This window comes from Pyxicephalus adspersus, chromosome 8, assembly GCF_032062135.1.
Source record: "Pyxicephalus adspersus chromosome 8, UCB_Pads_2.0, whole genome shotgun sequence".
NCBI lineage: Eukaryota > Metazoa > Chordata > Amphibia > Anura > Pyxicephalidae > Pyxicephalus > Pyxicephalus adspersus.
In genome coordinates this window covers 61,680,802-61,705,605 of record NC_092865.1, presented here as the reverse complement: position 1 = coordinate 61,705,605, position 24,804 = coordinate 61,680,802, and the positions used below count along the sequence as shown (strand labels likewise).

Here is a 24,804-nt window from a genome sequence, read left to right as displayed (position 1 = left end):
GGTTTCTGCTTGCAGCTTGTTTTCTTGATTTACCCCGAGCCACACTGGGGTTACTGCTCAGGAGGTTAATGTACAGCGCTGAGTAATATGTTGGTGCTATATAAATCCTGTTTATTAATAATAATGATAATAATAATGTTTGCTCAGTAAATGCAACACAAGTGGTGCAATTTAACATTTAATGATTAAACCCAGGCTACATGGGTGTTTGCATGTGAAGAGAACCTGTCTGTGCACCCTGAATGGGGCAATACGACATTTTCTCTTTAAATTCCAACATGAAGTGCCAATGGCAGCTTATAAAGCCTTTCCTTTGTGCCCCTCCCACTGCCACCCTACCGTCATCGCGACAACTTCCTGGTATCCCGCCCCTTAGTTACAGAACCTAATAGACGCCTCTAAGAGCCAATAGGATCACTTAGTCTATGACAGACAGCTTTTTGCACCCAATCAGCATCAGATGAGGCGGGACATCCGCTGTATGTGAGTGTTTGTGCTCCTGGATGCAGATCAGCTGCTGTGACTATCGCCCCGGTTCAGGTGTCATCTCCTTCGGTTGTTCCCCGCCATGCTCGGTATAGACAAATTACCCATCGAAGAGACGCTGGAGGATAGTCCCCAGGTCAGAGCTGTGGCTGGGCGGGGTTGCCATGGCAATGGCTGTGGGGGCTCTGTGTTGTCATTCTGTGAGGCATGACTGATGTATGTGATGTGCTGTGTCAAGCTTCTTCGTGTAATGTCAGAGCTGCCCCTATGTTGTACTGAAAATACTCCTTAAAAGAGACATACTATGGTCTTGGTAAAGCTGAAAAATATTCAGGGGCCCATTAAAGCAATCAGCCAATCACAGCTGAGCTATAGAAGTGGCTAGACAGGGGCCACGCCTGACACACCACGGCCCAGCTCCCTGATTTGCATTGAATGCTATCTATTAAAGGATATCTAAAGCCAAGCTGTGTTTGTAGTAATGGAACAAGTAATGGTTTAAACTCCGGTCAAGTTGTATTGTGTTTACATATTTGTCTGTGTTATGGGGGAGATTTTCTATCACTTCCTGTTTTGTAGACACACCAGGAAGTGGAAGAAATCTCTTTAAAGTTAGGACAATAATTGTCCATTTGGAAGATTCCTCTATATCTGTTTTGGTGAAAACTTAAATATATAAATTATAATACAGTAGAGCCCATTTATTGGGGGGGTTTGGTTCCAAAACCACCCGCGACAAAACAAAAATCCGCGGTACATGGATGCTCAAGTTTCCCCAACTGCACGAATAGCCAGCAGCCAATCACAACTGAATTCCGGTTGTGATTGGCTGCTGTCTATTCGTGCAGGCAATCAGAATGCCCCATTCATTAAATCCAAACGAATGGGGCATTCTGATTGGCCAGGCTTGTTCCTCCCAGCATCCCCACTCTGCGCTTTCCAATACAAGTTTGCAGAACACGAGATTTACAGGACTGTGATTTTCGAACCGCAGTATAGACGGGGACTACTGTATTGAACTTATTTTATGTGCTTTTCTTTTGATTTTTTTTTTTATATGTTTTTGTAATAGAAGTGCACTAAATCTCAAAAACTCTGGTTGATCATATAAGAATTCCAGTCCTGTCCTCTGTTCTGTTCTCTCAAGAAGTGGTATCCGCCTTGCCCCCAGGTGGTCCACAGAAAAATTTGGACATTATTTTCAATTTTTATGTTTTAATAATAATAAAACAAAAATGTTCTAATAATAATAATGTATAATAATAATGTTCTGTTATATTTATTGGCATCATATAGTTTGACTTTGATAACTATCATTTTTTGGTCTTAGATTGGAATGAAATAAACCCATAATGAGTGAGAAAAAGCAAACAAATATTTTGCATTTCTTTAGTAATACCAAAGATAATACAACTAATGATAATAGTAACAATAGTAATACTTCACTTAACCATGAGCTGATCAATGAATCAGAGCCGCCACAGTCCTTGTCAGCACCATTAGGAAGATCATTATTTTACGAATGTATTTATCTTTTTACAAAAATTCATAATAATGGTCCGCGGGATTTAAAATGATGAATTTAGTGGTCCCTGAGGTCCGAAAGGTTGGCGACCGCAGGAGTTTTGTAGTTCTGACATATTGTCTGTACTATGCGGAGAGCTCTGTTCTTCTTCATTAAGTTCTGTACAATGAGTATTGTCAATAGAATAGGATTTGTATTACTGATAAAATAAAATGGAAAAAGCTAAAAATGAATTCAGTCTCCACATCAAAACCCTGGGCATTTTAAGCTCAGGCCCTTATGTTATACTGGCATACCCAAAAATCTAGCCCCTATGTATAAAAATAGTGTTTTGCAATTGAAAGAGAGCTTTGAATGGTCACATGACATTGTTCTCCTCCAATCAAAGAGCTCTCAATGTCTCATTAAGATATCTCCCTCAATAGGGCACATGGCTTTTTTTGCTCTCATTGAGTTCTGGTAATCTTCTCAAACTAATAGAGCACATTTGTAAATAACAATGTTGTACTTTATAAATTTGCAATGTTTGTTTACAGCATGTCTTCAACACTTTGTAACACTGTTTTATTATTGATTATTTGTTAAAATTGATAAAATTGATTATTTATTAAAAGTATAAGATACTTATATTAGAACTTGGCTTCTGGATCCCAAATATTGTGGAAATGCTCTTCTACACAGCGCATTAGGCTATGATTATGATTCACGTCCGATAATTGACTCCGGGCTAGTAGCGGACAATAATTTGACATTGTACAGTGCTTCTCTGACATTATTCATGGATCCGTTCTGGCAGATACATGAACGATCATAATACAAGTAAAGGGGAGAGAGTGCTGCGGGGTTTCGCTCTGTCGTCCTCCCCTCACCATAGAGCAGAACGGCGCTGTATTTACAGCACTCATTCATGCATCTTTCCATCTTTTGTCGTTGGAAGGATTGTGAAAGAACCTTTCCAACGACAATTATTGTGACAATTGATAGTGAATGTCATCATTGGCACCTAAACCAGGAAAATATCAATTCCCTTCAGTCAATGTCCTGCAACAAGTATAGGTCCTCAGTCTGCTTACTTGCTTAAGGTAGGTGATCTAAACATCTGCAACCAGTGGGTCAGCATTTATAAGGAATTCAGAAATGACCATCCCAGAATTTCTATCATGACGGGTTAAAACTGAGATTCATACAAGCAACCAACAAAAGAAATAAGTGCATGAATTGTTTTCCTTGTTGAGTATTTGTAATTGTGTATCCTGTGATTCAGACACCCTTGCAAGATGAGCACAGCATTGAATCCGTCTGAGGTGTCTCTTGCTGCTATACCTTCCTATTATCCTGGGTGTTTCAGTCTAAAATGTCACATGCAGGATACCAGTACAGCTAGTGTTGTGATTCAGGCATCACTGCCAAGATGTGAACTCTTTACTTCGAAAGAATGAATAAGAAGTGAATCTGTGGCTTTCACCTTTACCTCTCTATTATCCTTGGGCACATGATCTAAGATGTCATCTATAGGATGACGAGTATAAAATAATGACAAATCACTTCCATCACAGATTTGATGTGTATTGTTTTTTGAACCTAATATGTTCTTCCATTTTTAGACCCGGTCTCTTCTGGGAGTTTTTGAGGAAGATGCAGCTGCGATCTCCAGTTACTGCAGTCAACTGTATAATGCCATGCACAGGATTTATGATGCTCAGGTACGAAATAAGTGAGTCACTGGGTTGTTAAAGCAGAATTAAAGTTCCATTTTAAAAATGTGAGACCAGGCAGAACTTTATTTCAGAAAAGGACAGGTGATGTACCTTCTGCAGTAAAGATTATTACCTGCCCAATTGCTCACTTGAGCTGTCAGAATTGCTGACTTATTTATCCACAACTCAGCGCTGGTTACCAGTATACCTGGCCAGTGCCAGTTTCTCTTGCAGTTGCTGGCACTGAATAAACTCCTACGGTATGTGCACATGTCGTACCAGTCCAGCCAATTAGCATGGCCTACGATCGCAAGAAGGAAGAAGATGGCACCACCCTGCAATGAAACAGAGATAGGTGAGTATCGCAGGGTTTAGATCTGCTTTAGGTTTTTAACACCAAAAACAGTTTGTTCCTCTATCTGGCCTACATGGCCATAAGAAAGGGGTCACTTTAACTGGGCTTCAAAATTATTGTCTATTCAGATTTACAGAGATTACATCAGAGTTGTAACACCATTATTCACTGTTATAGCATTCATGTGCATCCAGTTAATCTGCTGGAGGAGCTGCTCAGAGCCTTTGTATGATTTTAGCTTTCTCACAACAATGCAAAATTGAAATAAAAGGCTACAATCACACCTCTGCATTGTAGGATACCAGTTGATATCAAAAGAGGAAACATAAAGACAGCCAGCTCTGGCGTCATTGCTAGTTGTGCTTTGTAAATGGCACAGCACAAAGAGGAGATGGAGGTAACTGATGTCAATAACAGCAGCCTGGTAGATGACAGAAATTTGTTGGGAGTACAGGTTCAGCTGTAATATCTGTGGGTTTTTCTCAATTCTGCTGCCACAGCAAGGAAGATATAAGGAGTTGTAGGTCACTACAAATGTTCTAAAAAAGATAGTGTTGGTGCTGATCTTTAATATTTGTTTTTGTTAGTATTTCCATAATTGCCCCTTGTCATGACTGCTACATCATAGATGCAGTTTCACAGTTATAAATGAGTAATACCTCAAATAAATCATACTTCAGTACTATACTACACACTGCAAACTACATCTGTGTGGAGTGCTAGTAGGGGGTCTGTATCACGGGAGAAAGATGTATGCTGCTTAATAGGAGGCAGGTTCTGAAAATCCTGCGCCATCCCTTGATGATGCTTAAAGTGTAACAAAACCCACAAAAACTGAATATCACCATTCTAAAGCAGGGTACCTCCATCTCCCTTGTTCTTTTCTTCCTGAAGAAGATATTTGGCCATATTACGATGATGTATGTCCATTCATTTCCGGAACATGCAAGGGAAGGCAGGATTGCCAGATTTCCCTGGCAACCAACGCTGCCGATCAGTACAGTTATTCTAGAAGAGACATCGCCTGTCCCTTTCTGCAATAACCACCTGCTTGAATGGCCAATGTTTTAGTTCCACTTTGAAGAAACTGACCCTGCTGGTGCAGAGTCTGAAATCACAATATAGAGGCAGACAATATAAATTGAGCACAAAGGTTGCCAGGTAATCTAACAGACAATATTAATCTGAAGTGCTGAAGTTATCATTGTAAAAGCCTCCCCACAGGGAGTGCTTGGATTGTGGGGTTACATTGAAACAAGCAGAATTAAGCCATCAAGTTTAATGCGGAATCTCAGTATCTCAATTATTTAGGAAGAGGTTGTCTCTCCTAATCATTGAAGGATAGGTTGTGGCAGAGCGACAGAAGAGGAGATGGGAGGAAGTAGGAGAGGTACAGATAAGTGAGCATCAAAAGAGAGAAAGGAGAGAACAAAGAGAAGCAGAGAGTTGTCAGGGGCCAACAAAAAAGAAGAGTGTAGAAGGGGTATGTGGACAGGTGGTCAGGTCCTACAATGTATACAGCAGCAACATTGCAAGGTTAAATAATTTAGGATTGTGGTTTGAAGGTTGAGGAGAGCCTCAGCTGGCTTTTTATGGAAGGATCAGCCCATTTCAGTGTATGCCAGCTAATAAACCCTGATCCAATGACGTCTAATTCTGGGGCATTCCCACCAGATGTGGAACATCGTTCTGTTCACGGGGCAGCCCCGAGAAGATTTCTTTTCAGACAGGATGTGAGTAGGCATATGGAGAAGTGGTTAAAGAAAATTTCACTTCTCCCTTTAGTGGTCAGCAATGTAACAGTGGTGCAGTTGTTACGTTTTTCAGTTTAATGCCCTGATTTGTTTCAGATCGCATGCTTCTTACAAACCAAATGACATTTGTTTCTTGCAACCACAAGTGAATAGTCTGTACATGAAAGAGAAGTGATGGGGAGATATTATTTGCTATATGGCTTGTGGTTTATTTGAGGACTTGACTCTTTGTTCCTTGAATTGACTTTCCTGTTACAGAAAAGGTTCAGCTTTAAATGTCCATTTAAAGAGTATCTGCCCTCTGTCCTCACGATCAAACACTAAAAACTTTCAAAACAATAAGTAATGTTTAAACTTCTGTAGGCACTGCTATCCAAAACATTACTGCAGTGATCACTATTTTTTTAAGGGTGACCATACACTGCCCAATAAAAGCAAATGGCACACCGGTATGTTTATTTCATGTGAAGAGCAAATAGACCGTACTAGTGGGTATCTTACTGGTGTGATATGAATATCACTTCTTTCCTATGGAGGGAAGAGAAGATTCAGAGTCTCAGGTTCTCACTGCTAAGGCAAATAGGTTTTGATCTTTTATTGCCAAATTAAATACCAAATTCTATGTGGTAAACTTGACACTCCCTGGTATTTAGCTATAGATGTTGTAAATATTTTGGTGAACAATCAAGACTTAATGGGAGCACAGAGCCTCCTGGGATGCGGTAAGTAGGTATCTCAGGAAGGTCTGCGCCCCCAATAAGTCTTTGGCTGCTTCTTCTGCGCATGCCTGATCTCAGGAATGTGCAGAAGGGTAATTTTTCCACCAAGGTGAAAGAGTTGCTGATCTCATGCATGCGTAGTGAGATTGGCTTTTTTTCCCACCATCACAGTGGCTACATCACCTGATCTCCTGTGCAGTGCAAGATCAGGTGACGTACCAAGAAGACGGAAGGGAAGTAAGCTCCGAGACGAAGAGGAATTCCAGGACGACGTAGGACCAGATCGTAAGAAGGACCAGCGCCATCAAGGAGTTCTGAAGAATTAAAGGTAATTTTTTTTTTTTTTTTTATATATTACTTTTGTTGCACTTTAAAGTAGAACAAAACCCCAAAACTCACCAGTCCCTGGCAAGGCAGAGTTCATCCATTTCCAGAACATACAGAGGAAACCGGCATTGTCAAGATCCCCGGCAATCAAAGCTGAGCTGAAAGTTTCCCCAAGGCAGGTGGGAAGGATATTGCAGAAGGGACATTGTCTACCCTTTTTGCAATAATGGTCTGCATGATCATACATTTTCAAAAGTGTAACCTTGAAAGTAACTCTTACAAGTGTTGTATCTTTCAAGATCTTGCCCACATCTAAGCACCGAATGGGAAGGATTAGCTTCAAACACACTCATTGCAGAGAGGTATTTCAGACTTCAGTTCAAATTTCAGGCTTTAAATAATTCCAATCACCTAAATGGAACTGAACCAATGTTTTTCCCCCACAGGGGATCAGGAACACCGTGGTCCATTAGAAAGTAACACAAATAAGCCTCCTGTGTCTCTCTCTCTCGCTCTCTCGCTCTCTCTCTCTCTCTCGCTCTCTCTCTCTCTCTCGCTCTCTCTCTCTCTCTCGCTCTCTCGCTCTTTTCAGAGTTATCAGTCATGTGGAATTGTCAGATACAGTGTGTCTTGATCCTCCAGACCCTACATCACTGCTGGATTCTGTAGTGATGTAAGGGTTGAGAAGGATCCACAGAACCCAGCATGAGATATTTGATACTTCAGTAGTTTCAATAGTTGAATAGAGTTACAAAGTCTGCACCAACGGAATAGAGAAAAAGTAGGGGACCTGACAAACTACACATCAGGTGTTATTTGCGTGTCTAGAATGGCTACAATATTTTATCTTACTACGCCTAGCAACATGAAAAATGTGAAGTTATAAAGTAATTATAACAGACAAGAAAATATAGGCTTGAGTTGAACAAATATATAGGACAGTAATTCAGATGGTATTTCCTTTCATTGTAAAGTCAGCTGGTTTAAACAAATCATAATTTATCTCTATAGTTTAAGAAAACTACTGTTCAAAATGAAATGTATTTCCCTCTAAATGCTGGTTTATTTGTTGCCCTTTTGGCACTTTTTTTTTTTTATTGTATGTCTCTTTTATGTTACCAGAATGAATTAAGTGCAGCCACACATCTGACATCCAAGTTGTTGAAAGAATATGAAAAGCAGGTATGTGGGAAAACTCTTCATATTCAGTATTCTAGTATTGGATGTTTGCAACTTGAAAACATGGCATTGCGCTCTCAAATGGCTAAATAATCTTTTAATATCATGGCATTAAGGACATATGCCTGGCACTTTTAGGGTGAAAGTAGATATACTTTAAGTAACTCCAGTAACATTCCAGTCTGCATGCAGATTCTCCAGAAAAGGCTGCATGACATTTTTCAAGGCCGGTTTGCTGATTCAGTGTACTATTTCTGCATAATCTGTGGTTCAATGACTTTCATTGCAAGACTAATGGGTGTTTATTGCAGCTGGCTCCACCAAATGGAGATGTCTTTGGTATTATACAGGCACCTCTAAATGGAAGGGGAATCGGCCATAGCTCAAGGAACCTCTAGCAATCATGGATGAATCTTATAATTTCACGATCTATGGTTGAGAAAGTCTGCCCTGATTTTATGTAAATAAAATAATGTTAATAAGTAAAACGATTTCTGAGACTCTAACCTATATATTTTAGTTCTGTTATGTTGATAACGACCTAATTGCATGGTTTGCAATGATAAATCTTACATGGTACAAAGTGCAAACAGAAATTGCTGAATTGTAGTAAACTTGGGAATGTATATACAGAAGTAGCATGATCCTTGTCAGTGTTTTATTGTATGTATAGCTAATGTTCTGTATATAGATACCATATAAAACACTGATGTAACAATCTACGGAGTATGAAATGACTGTGCCCTTTACACAACCTCTTGGTGTCAACTATCCTATGCATTAAAGTGTAACCTCTTTTTTTATTCCAATAGCGTAAGTACCTGAACTTGACTTAATATTAGCCACTTACAATCCCCATGTGGTGAGCACAGACTGGGCAAGGGAGGGGAAAGCCTTGGAGCCAATAAGGTGTGCTGCAGAAAATGTGTTGGAAAAATAAAATGCTAATAGGGGGGCATAATCAGGGGTGTATTTTTGCCTGGATTTCATTTAATTTTCATTTCATTTTTATGTAAATAAAATAGAAAAAAAAGGAGGGAGGGAAAGCCAGGCTTTTGAAGGACAACCAGAGTTAAATTTAAAAACACAAAATTTTATTGTTCCATCAACATAATTTAAAAGATTAGGAGCTGTGTCTCTATAAATGAATCCTAGGCTAACATATAACCATGATTATGACATCTCTGTCTTAGTAGAAGTAAATGACAGTGATCCAGCAGGGGAAGATAAAGTGTTGTCTTCTTGTATAAAGTATTTTCATGTGGCTGCCTGCAGCTCTCCCACATACCACAACGAAAAAGACCAAAATACAGACCTCCATAACACTGACATGGGCTTCTACAATTCTACACTCGATTCACACAAAAAAATAGATTTAGTTAATCTTTTCTAATGATATACTATATTTTATTAGGACAACTGATAATAGGACATTTGTGATAACAAATTGTTATATGCTTTGTTTTTTTTTGTGATTCCAGCGGTTTCCTTTAGGCGGCGATGATGAAGTGATGACATCTACATTACAACAATTTTCAAAAGTAATTGATGAAGTAAGTACTTTTGTTCCTTTTATATTGTGTGTGTATAGTGCCAATCATTACAATGCACAAATAGTGCCATATGCACAAATGCTACTGCTTTCATGATAATGGAAGCTTAATCTGCTAATATTTTGTCTTCCATGTTTTTTTTTTCTTTCTCTCTGTCTTGCTCTCTCTGGGCCTGATTTTATTAAAGCTCTCCAAGAGTTGAGAGGATACACTTTCATCCGTGAATCTGGGTGATCAAGCAGACCTGGAATGGATTTCTTAAATCATTTGCTATTTCTTAGCAAATGTTTTCAATCCTGGACCAGATCTATTCCAAGTTTGCTGGGTGGCTCAGGTTCACTAATCATAGTGTATCCTCTTCTGTCTTGGAGAGCTTTTATAAATCAGGCTTTCTATCGCTCATGAAATTTAAAAGAAACCTTTATTATTTTTTTATTACTCATCTTAAATTATATGTAGTGACATCAGACTGTATACTTTTCTATGCAGTGCAGGCATTTCATATAGAGACTGCACATGTACAACTTGCAAATACTAAATATGATACAGAAAGAGTCAGGAACCCTGCACTATAGCATTTACACCTACAATAAAAATTAAAAATTCCTAGTTCTTGAAGAATCTTGAAGTACATAACACTTCCAGATGCAGGATGTGATAGAAACTTGCAGAGAGCAGATGTTCTAAACTTTCTACATTCTATCTAAAAGTAACAAAAGTTTGGTTTGTAGTTCCACATGGAATGTTTTTTTTATTGTTACTTTATAAAAGCAATACTCTTAATGTATATAATTGTTAGCAGTGTCCATAGTTTCCTTTAATCATTTGCACTTATTAGAACTGTTAGTTTTCATGTGAGCCTTAAGAAATTGTGGGTAATGCCTATCCATAACCTCATTATAACCTTAAGCAAAAGTTACATTCACTGTACTATTTGAATGACCCCACAATACCTAGCTTCCTTTTCACCCAAGTCTACTTTGTCTCGTCATCTGCGTTCAGTTCCATTGGCTCGTCAAGATGACATAACTCCTTCACATGCCCAATGTTTAATTTCAAAATCTATTAAAATAGTAAAATCTATTTCTCATACATGTCTTAGGTTGTCAACACCTGCTTCTGTTCTGCGTCTGTACTGCCAATCTTTGAAAAGCCGCACCTTAACACACCCTCCTAAAAGGTTGTCATGCCACTTGGAGCACTGCATGATATATTTCAGCTGCTTTTCCACTGCAAAGAAAATTAGTTTAATAATTTGCTGTGTTCAAAATGTGATTAAATTAATTATTCAACTAACTTTTAAAATTGTAACCTCATTTTTAGATGCACATGATTTCTACTTAAACATAAGACTATAAATATTCTTAAAAGATATATTCCTTTTTTTGTATTCTTCTTATAACAGCTAAGTTCCTGTCATGCAGTGTTGTCCACACAGCTTGCCGACGCTATGATGTTTCCCATTAACCAGTTTAAAGAGAGGGATTTAAAAGGTATGCTGTTGTCTTAGAACTGATTTATTTCAGTTCATTAAAGGCAAACTTCTTTATGTATACATCAGCATGAAGCTGTCCCATTTTTGGTGTGGCCTGAGTTGCACAAAAAGACAAGTGGCAACATATCAGACTCTTGTGTAGTATATGATTGCATATTTTGCATGAATGCAGTCGTCGCATACTACACTTGAATCTGACATGTTGGCTGAAAAACATCAGATCAGGAGGCCGTTATGTTATAAGTACCCTGAGAGCAGCAGCATCTCTTGTACATTTTTTAGTTTCCACTTATTTGCGTTCAATCCCATTATCTAAAAGGATCTTGGTAGGCAGGAAACCTTAGTGACTGCCCCTCTAGTCACTGTGTGTGCCTACAGGGTGTGTTAGAGACATGGGAAGTCTGTAAGCTACAACATCTGTATAGGGAAACTATAGCGCAATTTAGGTGAGCACACTTTTTAAAATTTGCCTGATAGTAATTTTTCAATATAAATGTGATTGATACACAGCTTTTTATGCTCCCATTACCTTTTAACAGTTTGTATGTTTTTTTTTTTTTGTTTTTTTGTTTTTTTTTGGAATCAGTAGAATAAACCAATAGCAATAGTATAGTATTCATATATAAGCATTTCACTTTTATTTACACCTACAACTTGAAATATATAAAAAGCTACTTGTTCCATCTTGGCTTATATTGTGTGGGTATATATGCAATACCTTAGAAAACATACCTTAGAAAAAAAACTGATGTTATATGGTGTGTATATATACAAAGTATTTAAGTGTTAGACCAATTATTGTATTTCCATGTCTTACCCTATTAAATATTCATGTTTCTCCCGATATTATTTCCTCATTGCAGAAATCCTAACTTTAAAGGAGATTTTTCAAATTGCCAGCAATGGTATGTATACTTTCTTTTAGCAGTTCAATGTGTAAATAAATCCAAACATCCAAACTTGAAAATGCCAGCCAACACATTTATTTCAGCATTATGGGTAACCTGGGTTATATGAAGATGCTTCTAGGTTACTGTTATGATTTTTGTTTTTTCTTGTGTAGATCATGATGTAGCAATCAACAGGTACAGTCGATTGTCCAAGAAGCGAGAGAATGAAAAGGTTAGAAAGTTGCAGTTTTTTTATTTTTCATTTTATTCTGTTATTCAATGACTTTTGTCTCCATTTTAAAGACTGTCTCCATTTTTTGTTCATTTTATTGCTTCAGTTTAAATGTTCATAGTGCTTCTTTGGGAGATAATGGTACTTTTTAGTGAAAGTATCTTCCCACCCCAGAGACTTACATAAATCGCTTTCTTTCATTTTTTTCCCCATAGCCCTCTTTTTGGCAGTCTCCGGGGTGTCCTTTGTATAATGACCCCTTAGAAGTCAGAGATTTGACTGTGAAGGCACATCCAGGGTAAAGCAGATCTTGGCCAAAAATCCTTAAGTTTTCTTATGAACAAGGTGTAAATTTGGGGTGGGGGTAAAGGGGTAGGTCAGAAAGATAACTATATTTCCTTCAAAGTCACAGCAGTAGATTTACATTCTGATGAGGTATGCCTTTTTGTATCAGCATGCACCCATTGCCTAAGAGTTCATGTAGGGAAAGGTAGTGAGAAATAATCATATTGACTGCTAACCTTTATTCTGCCTACATAATCCTCCTATCAGGTAATAATATGGTTGTGTGTTTCTTTGTAGACCAAGTTTGAAGCCACAGAAGATGTGTACACTGCCAGAAAGAAACAGCACCAGACAATGATGCATTATTTTTGTGCACTTAACACCATCCAGTACAAGAAGAAGATTGCCATCTTGGAACCACTTTTGGGTTATATGCAGGCTCAGGTAAGCCCCCAGAGACAGCACCTTCCATAACTTTAGTAGGCAACTTAAAAGAAGTTATTAAAATATCAGCCTGTCTTTGGGTGATAATATTATTGACATTGTTGTATTGCAGCCTTTCTTCATTAGTTAACAGGGCCAGGTAGGAATGTAAAGTGTACCTGGGGTTTAAAAGTTTAGTTTCCATTTTATTTTCTGCCCTTTTGATTTTGGCATCTCAATTTGGGGGGGGGGTAGATTAGGGGTCCTATGGAAAAGAGTTTATATGCTTTTAGTTTTTTTGCTCTTCCTGTGTTCCCTGAAATCAAAATATACTCTTAGGATAAATAGCCTAAAGTAAATACCGTATTTTTCGCCATATAAGACGCTCCGGAATATAAGACGCACCCAATTTTAAAGGAGGAAAATCTAGAAAAAAAAATTCTGAAAGATTATTCCCCTTCTGATCACTCATGTGCCATTCAAATTCCCTTTCTGATCACTCTGTACCTTTCAAATTCCCCTTCTGATCACTCTGTGCTTTTTTTCTATTGTACGGCAGTTAGGACAGGGAACAGCAGGTGGCGCTGTGCTGGCTTCTTTCGCTTTGCTTTACAGACAGGAGAAAACACGATGCTGGCAGAGGAGAGAAGAGAGACACGCTGCAGCCAGAGACACACGCAGGATCGGGTATCGGGTGAGTATAATATTTTAATTATTTTTTTTTAACACATTTGTCGTATAGGACGCACTAACTTTTCCCCCCCAGTTTTGGGGAAGAAAAAGTGCGTCTTATATGGCAAAAAATACGGTAACAAAAATACGTTTATAAAATCATTTTTGTTTTTCGTATTAGAATAGATTTTTGATCTCATGGGCAGTGTAAAATATCCACAGGAGAAACATCTCTCTAGAGTGTGATCCCTTATTAGGTGCTAACAGGAACTGATTTTGGAGAAGGTGCCCTATTTAGCTGGATATGTAAATTCTTTTGTCCTTGCTCCAAAACTGGTTAGAATGAAATGTCCATGTCACAGTACTGCTAGTGCCTACCTACACTATATAAAATCAGTTAATTTAGAAAGAGAATAACATGTCTGTATGTTTACAGAGGGTGGAGGAATCCCAGATGTACCTGGAGAAAACAAATAAAAAAGCATACACACCCTGGGACAGGAAACAAAAGCACTGTGAGGCATTCAGAGTTTAGTTAATTTGCCCAATGGTGGCAACAGTGTGAGCTTACAGGGGAGAGCAGAGGAACCACCTTATCAGTGTTCTACTTCTCCTTCATTGTCCATTTACAGGCTAGAAACAAAGCTGCCTATTCTTACTGCACAACAGGAAAGTCATTATCACTAATCTAGCTGTGTTTTTTTGGGGGGGAGGCAGATACCCTGTTTTTTTAGCAGTAAGTTTAGTTTTTTGCTTTTGTTCAGCTTAAAAAAACAATACTGCAAATCTTATTCAGTGTTTATTTTGTTTGTACTTACATTTTTCCTAGATAAGTTTTTTCAAAATGGGCTCTGAAAACCTTAATGACCAGTTAGAAGAGTTTTTGTCCAACATCTCAACTAGTGTACAAAAGTAAGTGGATGTTGTGTATATTTCTTTTTGTTAGAAAAGGTTTATGTAGTTAGCATAATTCACATAGAATTTTGTCCCTCTAAATGTACATCCACATTGCATCATATGTAAGCTTTGCTTGCTGTTTTGAGGGAAGCACAATAATTGTCTGAACTCCAGCCTTTATTTCAGCCTTGCACTGTTGTACATACCTTACAGTGCTTACTCTGATTTCACTGCACATATTTATCTTCTTGCGGTATGCATAAGTAGCTGCTACAAGTCAATTAAAGGCCCCCTTGTTTCCTTTCTAGCATCCTCCAGCCCTTTTCCCTTAAATTAGCTGGCCTTGGCCCACCCGTTCCATTCTTTGGATTGCAGTTTTTTCGGTCATGAAGGTTTAGTATATTATGTGGGCAATATCGATACTTCCCAGTTTTATCAAACTTTTTACCGTACCTTCTGACCTCTCTCATTATTGCATAGAGCAGCACAAATATCTAATGATGATGTCACTGGGCTATAATAAGTTATGTAATAGAAATGGAAATGTTTTATTAAATGATTTTATTAGCAAGATAATTAGGATAAAAACGCACCGCAAAATATAGCTGTGTATGTAAAATATGTTAGTTTATTCTGTTTTAAGATCACGAAATTCCTTCTTCAGATGGTTTTGATTTATAAGAAAGAGTGAAAGGTAACCTGTAAACATTTTATGTCAGTGTCCGCAGGGAAATGGACAGTGATGTGGAGAACATGCAGCAAACTATTCAGGACATGGAGGTGGCTAGCGAACCTTTATATTTGCCAGATCCAGATCCAAAGAAACTTCCCATCAACCGAAACTTAACCCGGAAAGCCGGCTACCTCAACATACGCAAGTACGGGAAAGCTTATGGTTTACTGAAAAAAAGTCTAATGAATCTAAGTCTAAACCTAAATCAGGATGAAGAAGGGAGACTGCCATAGTAATGTTTTCAGCTGAAGGTTCCTGTTCGACTTACTGTCATCCTCCTCCTATAGCTTCAGTGTTTTCTAAATCACTGATCTGAAACAGTTACTACAATAAGGAGCATTTTCAGTAGATTGCAGATATCACATTTGTTGTGAGGCTTCTTCTGAACTTCTTCCTAGATATTTACCATGCTATATTCTAGTAATTTTTATCGTTGGCGTGATCTTGATGTACAGGGAATGTTACAACCTGAAACTCTAAAATTTTAAGCACATTCAGTTGAAAGGAAAAACAAAGTACACAATTATTGCTAAACATAAAAATATTAGTCACAAGGTTTTCAATTAAGTACACCTTGACATGTGTATTTTGAGTTTGTAGTAAATTTTGCATGATTTTAGCAGCTTGTCTTCTGTGAGAGAGATTATAGCATCCGATATGTCATAAGCACCTTTGATGCCACAAGAGTGTCTGTAGGCAATTTTATGACGTTGGTTCTGCAATATGTGATAGTGTTATTGGTATCTGATGTGCACTATTTCAAATCCACAATGCTGGTATCTTTCGTAGAGTATAGTTTGTCTTTGGGGATAGATTTTGAGAGAGTGGCTAACAGTGATGTACAATCATGACCCGTCCAGTGGTTTGGGAATGTGTCACTCAGGAAATCTCTGGCATTAAGGCTTCAATAGGGTGGGGTACCATGCTGCTGAAAAAATATGGCTGTCATCTGTGGTAAGTAAAAGTCTCAACTTTGTGAGATTCTGCTTCTGCACAATCCTAGATGTGAAACCTGAAATGTAAAAAAACACAGACTTGTAAAAGTCCTGTGGGCACACCCTGTAAATCTTCATTGAGAAACTCCTTCCACGTTTTGTCTCAATAAAATACAATAAACATAATAAAAGAGGAAAACCAAATTGGAAGCCTATTTGAATTTATTTTTAAATCATCTGAATGGTGATTATGAATAAGAAATCTTTTTCATTTAGACTTTTTTAATGCACAAACTTTATTGTCTCTACAGCAGTATTGCTTCTTTTCTGGATTTTGATTAATTGCTTCTTTTTTCTGTTTCAGTAAGACAGGGCTGGTGTCTTCATCTTGGGAACGCCAGTATTTCTTCACTCAGGGAGGAAATCTAATGAGCCAAGCCAGAGGAGATGTAGCAGGGGGTCTGGTCATGGATATCGATAACTGTTCTGTTATGGCTGTGGACTCTGAAGATCGGAGATACTGCTTCCAGATCACTTCCTTTGATGGCAAAAAGTTGGTATATTTATTAATCAGGAAAAAATACATCTGTAGAAAAAAGATAATAAATTAGATCTATAAGCCAACCACTAAATAGTTCAAATAACTGTGTAACTAATCCTATTTATTTTTGGCTTACCTGTGAAAAGATTTGTTATTGTATTCAATCACACTTGAGATTCACACTTTGGGCGTGATTTATTAAAGCTCTCCAAGGCTGGAGAGGATACACTTTCATCAGTGCAGCTGGGTGGTCCAGCAAACCTAGAGTGGATCTGATCCAGGTTTGAAAACATTTGCTAACAAATAGCAAATGACTTTTAGGAAATCCATTCCAGGTTGCTGGATCACCCAGCTACACTGATGAAAAGTCTTCTCCGGCCTTGGAGAGCTTTAATAAATCAGGCCCATTGACTGCATAGTTGTCTGCTTTTCCTAAATTTTAAGATCAACCCAGCTAGTTACTGGACTGTAAAAGGACAAAAGCTCAATGAAAAATTAGGGCTAGTTCACATAGGAAACTCCTGAGGTGCTGGCACCCTGTCAGTTATCTGACAGAACAATCAGCTTGCTCATTCCAAATCAGTAAGCATTTCAAATTTTGTATTGGCAGTTGGTAAACTGTAGTAATAAACTTCTATTTACCACCGTTATTCTTACCATGTGGGCAGCCTGCAAGCTGCATCTCAACTGTGAGCACAGTTCCTACCACTGATGTGCACTAGACCAGCGGTCGCCAACCAGTTGTCCGCAAGAAAATTTTGGCAGTGCACCCCCCCCAGCAGGGGATACAGTAATAATATCCCTGGGTCTCAAATTGGCTTCAGTATGAAAACTGTGCAGCAGAAAAAATGTGATTTGCTTAGGGAAAAGGATGAACCAAGAAAGGCAGATTATACTACTGCTTTTAATAAATAGCTTTGTTCTTATTTTTGTTTTTTTGTTCTAACTTTAAAAGAGTAACATTGACCAGAGAGAAACATTTGAAGGAATAAGTAATTGCATAAATATAATAATTTTATTATTTCATTATAGTTCTGTTTTTCATTAGTGAATTTTTTTTTATTATTATTTAGGTCTGTAATTTTACAAGCAGAGAGCAAGAAGGACAGTGAAGAGGTATAAATAATCGTATCTATGTGTATGTAGGAGACAGATATTGAGAAATAATGTTGTGCTTCTTTAGACTTCTGCATATTTAGGAATCTCTTCCCCTAACCAGCCAATAGTTATCCCATCCCGATAAAAGGATACAATTTCTAAATATTTGGAATATCAGCTGCTTCTTGGCTTTGAAACAACTGTAAGCCAATAAATTGGGAAAATGCAGGATACAATATTATTACTGTAAAATGTATTTTGTTTGCTCATTATTAACCCTTAGATAAATCAGCTATTAACCCTAACTAACCCCCCCGAACATCATCACCATGTAGGGTTTCCCAAGAGGCTTTGGTTTGATACGATAAAGCAGTAAATGCTCCTCATCTTCTACACAAGTGTGAACTTAAGCCTAACTTTAAAGCTATCTTTAGTGAAACCAGAAAACAAAAAAGATGAATTTAGTTGGCCTATAGCTGAAATGTAAAATTGCTTTGGGCCACATGGGGTAATTGATATGCAATCAGGAGAGGTGTATATATATTGCATCTATAGTAGTTACAATAACCCTTGTTACTTAGCAAACAGGAATGCATTTAATATACACATCATTGAATCCGGTCTAATGTTTAACGTTACACATTTTTTTTTTCTTTCTCTGCACAGTGGATAAGTACAATAAATAACATCTCAAAACGCATTTATCTAACGGAAAACCCAGAGGTGAGTTAATTTCTTTAGAGAATAAAACCCATTACACAAATGTGCCTCTAATAAATAGCTGGTATAGATCAAACAGTGCCCAAACACTAGCATGAGTTGCCCTCTTACTGTTTTTCTGGCAAGAAACAGGCCTTTCTTTCTTTTTAAAAGAACACAGATATGCTTTTTTTTCTGTGTATTGCATCAGCTAAAAGTGTAATTTTGTATTTGATAAAGTGTTGTTTGTAGTGCCTCTGGAATTCTAAACCTTTACAATCTTATTTCATACCAGGAAACTGCTGCCAGAGTAAACCAAACTGCCCTAGAAGCTGTGACCCCATCACCATCTTTCCAGCAGAGACATGAGAGCATGAGGCCGGTGTAAGTTACTCACACGTGATGTTTGATCGTCTGTAACAATGGTTTGAGTACTCTATGAACAGTGCTGTGGAGATTCTGGATGCATCACTCTGCTTTACAGGCCGTAAAGGGTAAATTTAGTTTATGAAAGTGTGGTCAGATTGTGTACATTGCCGATTAGTTTTTGATGACCATACCTTATTTTCACAAGACAATCAGAATCACCATTTCTGGGTTAGTAACTAATATCCATATTTGAATAATGGTGGTATAAAATAGTTCATCTTTGCAATTGCAATTTTGTCAGCTCTTCACCAGTTGTATAATTAGTGCAATGCCAGTGTTGCTATTCTGCAGAAAATCTGATTGATGGCTTTACAATGGGGCCTCATGGACTTGGCAAAAAAGTAATGCACAGCAATTTTTATTACCTCAAAGCAGAAAGAAGTATCTGCATATGTAATAAACATTTATGGCTGTTTCCGTGTATATATATTTGCTTACATACAAAATTAATTATATATGGGCCAAAACTTTTTACATAGATTTAAAGTATCTCAAACGTACAATACATTCTCTTTAAAACAATGCTTTCACCTGGCAAATTAAAATGTAAACAGGCTAATTGATAAAGCAGCAAGCAGTCTGCATTGTGTCCCTTTTGCTAATTTTTATATTTGTGCTCGTCTGCACTAAGTCACCAGAACTTGTTAATGCCACATGATCTAATTAAGGAATCATTTTAAGGATTGTGTTGCCACATCCTAAATGTGGGCACAGTCTCTTCTCCTTTCAAAGGATAGATCAAAGGGCATCACAGTAAACCTCAGCTATGTCTGAATATAGGCAGGAGCTTTGTCGTTTGTTCACTTGAGAAGCAGAAGACTTAGGATGAATTTTCACTAGTAATAAGGCATGGATGACATTGCAGAACCATTTAGTAATCTCCTTGCTATGGAGTCTTGTTTCTGTGATATCTTTTGGCACAATTGTAAATGTTACAGGGTGATCCAGAGAGCATCTTCATGACCTCAGTTTTTCCATATGTACTGCTCTTTTTTTAGATTATTTGTGTGGTGTGATGTCCCTTAAGATAACCTGCTTAGAAGCCATTATGTGATAAAAACTTTTTTAAGGGAAATTCCATCTGCTCACTAAGTAAAATGATGATGCAGTCACAACCTAATGCCTTGCTTCACTGAATAGTTACCCCCTAAAAAAATTCTCTGTCCATTGGTTAACCATACATAATGCTGAATGCACCTTCATTTTTAAGGGACTGAGAGAATTGATTAGACTACTACTGACTTCTGAAAATGCTAGCTGCCTGGCCTGGGTTTTCTTTAGGATTCTTTTAAAATATTACTTCTGTCATTCTTCAGTTCTAAAAAACCTTTATTTTTAATGGTCCAATACCCATAGATCACTCTGGAACCACTGACAACTGTACGTCTACCAGTATAACCACTTAGAATACATGGTTTGTATTTATCAACCTGTATCACAGAAAGTTTTTCTGTAACCTCTCTGTGAAAAGGAGTTGCTCTTTGTATGAAAAATATGGGATTGCTTGCTAGGTTGCCGGTATTTCATTAAGATTACATGTAGCATTATAAGTATGTGCTGTAACACTGAGAAGACAATCACATGAATAATGTTTTTGAATGCTGCAAGCCACGGGGTCTTAACCTTCTTCGTCTTGTAAACCAGATTAAGTGTGGGCATCAGGTCCATGACCCATGCTTCTATTAATATTCTGAAACTACCACAGAAACCACCAGAGCAAAAGATGGAAACTCGGGGATTGTTCCTGGACTTTCTGTAGCTATAATTTTACAAATTGGCTATTGCTGTATGTCTGTGTAAAAGTGTAATCATGAAAACATTCAGATAATTAAAATTATTACCGTTAGTATTCCTGTATTCTTATTAGAACGGCTAGACTTGGGTATTCCAGCACTTTTAGTAAAAAAAATAATACAGATGTCATGTACAGCTGTTTTTTTTTTCTTAGATGTTGTAAATATTGCATTTTTTTATTCTGCAGGCCACCTCGCTCAAACACGCGAACCACACGCACAAATAGTACTAGTTCGGTAGGATCGGACACCTCTGCTCTCACAGCTCTCTCCCTGGACTCCATTGTAGCTCCAGACACTCCCATTCAGTTTGACATCATCTCTCCAGTGAGTGAAGATCAGTCTGGACAACCCAAAACACCAGGGCAGTCTGGCAGGTACATAACCTAAAAAATGGATCCGCTGCATGCTGATTAGAGAAAGTTGAGACGTTTGGTATAGGCACCATTTAGAATTTTGTACATGTCTGAAAAAAATATAAAAAGTACAGTATCTGGCTGCTATAGACACCACCCCTGCTTGCTCTAATCTTTATAGATAAGTTTCATTTATGTGTTGGTTCTAAGATAGTATATATGAATATCCACCTATACCCACTTTTCTTTATTGCCCCTTTTTACAGGAGAACCAACCCATTTGGAGAATCTGGAGAAAAACCTGTGTCTGAAGGTAATATATGTATATTTGTGTTTTATGTATATTTATATGTAAAGGTACTAAAAATAGTTATCATTTCTATACAAATTTACCGCTAACCAATGTTTAGATGTTGCAGTACCATTATGTAATTCTTTTATGTGTATGGTGTATTCATCATCTGATCGGTCAGTTGAAGGCAACTCAAATACGTTCCTCATACACTGATCATTTACATAAATTAATGATTAATTCTGATTGATTTAGTTAACTGCATTGTCATTGAATAATCATGTTAGCTTTTATTCATTTTGTGCTAATTGTTTTATTTTAATTTTTTTTTTGTCTGTAGATTCAATTCTCCACCAGCTATTTATTGTCAGGTTTCTTGGATCCATGGAAGTAAAAATCGATGACAACCCTGAAGTTGTGTATGAAACAATGCGCCAAATCCTAGCTGCACGTGCAATACACAATATCTTCCGGATGACTGAGTCCCACCTTCTCGTGACCTGCGACTGCCTGAAGTGAGTTGTTTATAAAACGCATTCACTTTCACCCATAACACATCCATTTTCATCCCTGATAGCTCAGTATGATGACCTACAAGTAGTAACAGTGCGCTAGCATTATGCTATGAGAGTAATAGTGCTCTTATAACTAATGTCTGTTGCATAACTTTGTTGGCATCCAGGATAGAAACTCTTTATTATATATATACTTTCAGAAGCAAAATACAAAGCTTTAAATGCATTGCATTGTGCCAGTAGGTGTCAACATGATGTCATGAGCGAATAGGTGTATACAGGAACATTGCAAGAAACAGAAAATTGTTTTTTTTTTTGCAGAATATTATACATAACAGGAGAAATGGTGTTGATAGATGTAGAGACAATGTTTCTGGAAGCAATCTATGCCTCTTACGAGTTTATTGAATACATGTATTTTGTATATATTATACTGTTATACTTCTTGCCTTTCTTGTATTAATTCCCTATAATGTTCACTTTTAGATTGATTGATCCACAAACACAGGTTACACGATTAAGGGTGAGTGTTTGTACTGTTTATTTACATGGTGCTTTGTGTTTGCTATGTCTCTTTGCTTAGCTGTTCTGTATTGTATCATTTGAATATGACAAATTAAGGTTTGAAATTGTTTCCTGTACAGTTCCCACTGCCAAATGTGGTTTTGTATGCCACACATCAGGAAAACAAACGGTTATTTGGATTTGTGCTACGTACTGCGGGAGGGCGTTCTGAAGGTCGCCCTGTCTCTGTGTGCTATATCTTTGAGTCAAACAACGAGGGAGAAAAGGTAACTTATTATGTAGAAGAACTGTTATTTTTTTTCTGACCATTATGGAGAATAGAAAGTTTAGAATTTCCCCTATTACAATTTTAAAAATGTTTAGATGTGACTTGACAGGACTACAATACTTGTATTTGTTTTCAGCAGCTGCCACAAAATAATATTTTTTTTTCTCTGTCATCTGTTCACAGATTTGTGATTCTGTTGGCCTAGCTAAGCAAATTGCACTTCATGCTGAATTGGTATGTACGTCCCTAACTTATAAATAATCCCTGTAGTTCATTTTCCCGCAAACATTGCATTAATGTAAACATTTGTGCCTCTAAAGGACCGAAGAGCCTCTGAGAAACAGAAGGAAATAGAGAAAGTCAAAGAAAAGCAAGAAAAGGAAATCAGCAAACAGAAACAGATAGAAAAGGTAACATTACAATACTTTGGAGCACTGGCTTTGGAGCACTTTAAGTTCCAAAAGTTAACTGTATTTAGCCATTGTTAAAAATACAGATACAGTGGTACCTTGGTATAAGTCCGCTTTGGAATTCCAGTTGGAAGTCCAACTTGGTATAGGTCTTGTTTGGACACACAAAATTTTGCTTGGTATACAACCTTTGTGCTAGAACTTGTATGGGTCAAAATGAGTCAAAACACTGGGAGCTTTCCTTATTTACCTCTCTTGAGACAAAGCCACGACTGCCCACGAGCGTCAGTACGCCAGTTGCTACCATTCATTGAACAACCCGCGCTATAACTTTCTGTGAATTACATTACATCTCCTCCTCCTCCCTTCTCAGCACCATCCTAGTAGGCACTCCACTCTTCTCAGCAAGGTAAAGTGAGGTTACATTTTCATTTATTTCATCTATTTGCTTTTGTATTTATGTATTTTAGTATTAAGCAGTGTTTAAATTATTTTATACAGCCCCATAATATGCCAATAACAATAGGATTTTTTTGATTTTTTTTTAATGGGAATGGATTTTCCTTTTATCTCTTATAGGAAAATTTGTTTGGTGTAAGTCCAAGGATCTGGAACAGATTAAGGATTTATACCAAGGTACCACTGTAATGGATAGGTAAAATCCTGTAATTGGTGGCATTTACTTTTCAGACCTTTTATATTCTCCTGTAGCATAGTAAGAACTCTTTCTTTTGAACATATTCAGTATAATTAGTGGAAAGATGATGTTTAAACGTCTTTAGTAGAAACTGAATACCTTTGCTGTTACTATACTATCTGATTATGCCTAGCACCCAAAATAAAACTGCATTTAACTACCTTATAGATCTTTTATGCTTTGGTACTTACAGCCTCTGGGGAAAAGCCAATCCCATTGGTGGTGTTTTACAGAAAGTAAATAATAATTCCAACAACATGGTTTTAGTCTGGGATTGTTTAGACCAGCGGTCACCAACTGGTGGTCCGGGGCTCTGGCCGGTGTGCCCCCAAGCAGGGTCAGGAGAAGGACCCCGCTGGGGGGACGCACCAGCCAGAGCTGTGGACCATGTTCCCCGTACAGAACGCAGGCTAAATGAAGTGGGCAGGTTTTGTCTCTGGCGTTCAATGAAGTGGGCGGGGTTCTGCCATCATGAAGCCACTATGGGGAAAGTTTCTTCCCCTTTGAGTTACGCCCGGCTTCCTGAGCACATGCGGTCTGGAAATTTTAGTGGTCCAGACTGCCTATTGGCGACCACTGGTTTAGACTGTGGTTTAACAAAGTTACCCCTGGCTATCATTAGTTTGTGCTGTGAAAAACCTCCTGTGTTCTGGGTGAATGGGTAGAACAAAATAGTGCGTATACACAGTGATGTGAACAGGACTACAATACTTCCTTCTTTTTTTTTTTTTTTTTTCTTCCCTCTCAGTTCATTTGCAACCAGTTCATAGGGCAGCATGGTGGCTCAGGGGTTAGCACTCGGGCCTTTGCAGCGCTAGGTCCTAGGTTGGAATCCCAGCCAGGACACTATCTGCATGGAGTTTGCAGGTTCTCCCTGTGTCTGCGTGGGTTTCCTCTGGGTACTTCCGTTTCCCCCCACATCCCCCAACATGCAGTTAGGTTAATTGGCTTCCCCCTAAATTGACCTTGGACTACATTAATGACATATGACTATAGTAGGGACATTAGATTGTGAGCTCCTTTG

At 37.9% G+C, this 24,804-nt stretch overlaps 1 protein-coding gene across 2 annotated transcripts in view; it reads left to right on the top strand.

Annotated features, from left to right (window-relative positions):
• The first annotated feature begins 473 nt into the window (after nucleotides 1–473).
• The window catches only part of APPL1 (adaptor protein, phosphotyrosine interacting with PH domain and leucine zipper 1), a 31,189-nt gene continuing 6,858 nt past the window's right edge, over nucleotides 474–24,804 (top strand). Inside the window, exons 1-21 of one of the 2 annotated variants that reach the window (XM_072420894.1) lie at nucleotides 474–622; nucleotides 3,616–3,714; nucleotides 7,986–8,045; nucleotides 9,524–9,595; nucleotides 11,001–11,088; nucleotides 11,954–11,995; nucleotides 12,154–12,212; nucleotides 12,795–12,941; nucleotides 14,422–14,504; nucleotides 15,209–15,367; nucleotides 16,522–16,710; nucleotides 17,772–17,814; nucleotides 18,463–18,519; nucleotides 18,791–18,879; nucleotides 20,906–21,094; nucleotides 21,340–21,386; nucleotides 21,706–21,880; nucleotides 22,367–22,403; nucleotides 22,525–22,671; nucleotides 22,857–22,907; nucleotides 22,994–23,083. In XM_072420894.1, the coding sequence (XP_072276995.1) occupies nucleotides 569–622; nucleotides 3,616–3,714; nucleotides 7,986–8,045; nucleotides 9,524–9,595; nucleotides 11,001–11,088; nucleotides 11,954–11,995; nucleotides 12,154–12,212; nucleotides 12,795–12,941; nucleotides 14,422–14,504; nucleotides 15,209–15,367; nucleotides 16,522–16,710; nucleotides 17,772–17,814; nucleotides 18,463–18,519; nucleotides 18,791–18,879; nucleotides 20,906–21,094; nucleotides 21,340–21,386; nucleotides 21,706–21,880; nucleotides 22,367–22,403; nucleotides 22,525–22,671; nucleotides 22,857–22,907; nucleotides 22,994–23,083 (1,977 nt within the window). In that variant the 5' untranslated portion in view covers nucleotides 474–568. Of the gene's footprint in view, nucleotides 623–3,615; nucleotides 3,726–7,985; nucleotides 8,046–9,523; nucleotides 9,596–11,000; nucleotides 11,089–11,953; nucleotides 11,996–12,153; nucleotides 12,213–12,794; nucleotides 12,942–14,421; nucleotides 14,505–15,208; nucleotides 15,368–16,521; nucleotides 16,711–17,771; nucleotides 17,815–18,462; nucleotides 18,520–18,790; nucleotides 18,880–20,905; nucleotides 21,095–21,339; nucleotides 21,387–21,705; nucleotides 21,881–22,366; nucleotides 22,404–22,524; nucleotides 22,672–22,856; nucleotides 22,908–22,993; nucleotides 23,084–24,804 lie in introns of those variants that run through there. The other variant, XM_072420895.1, reaches the window with a different exon arrangement.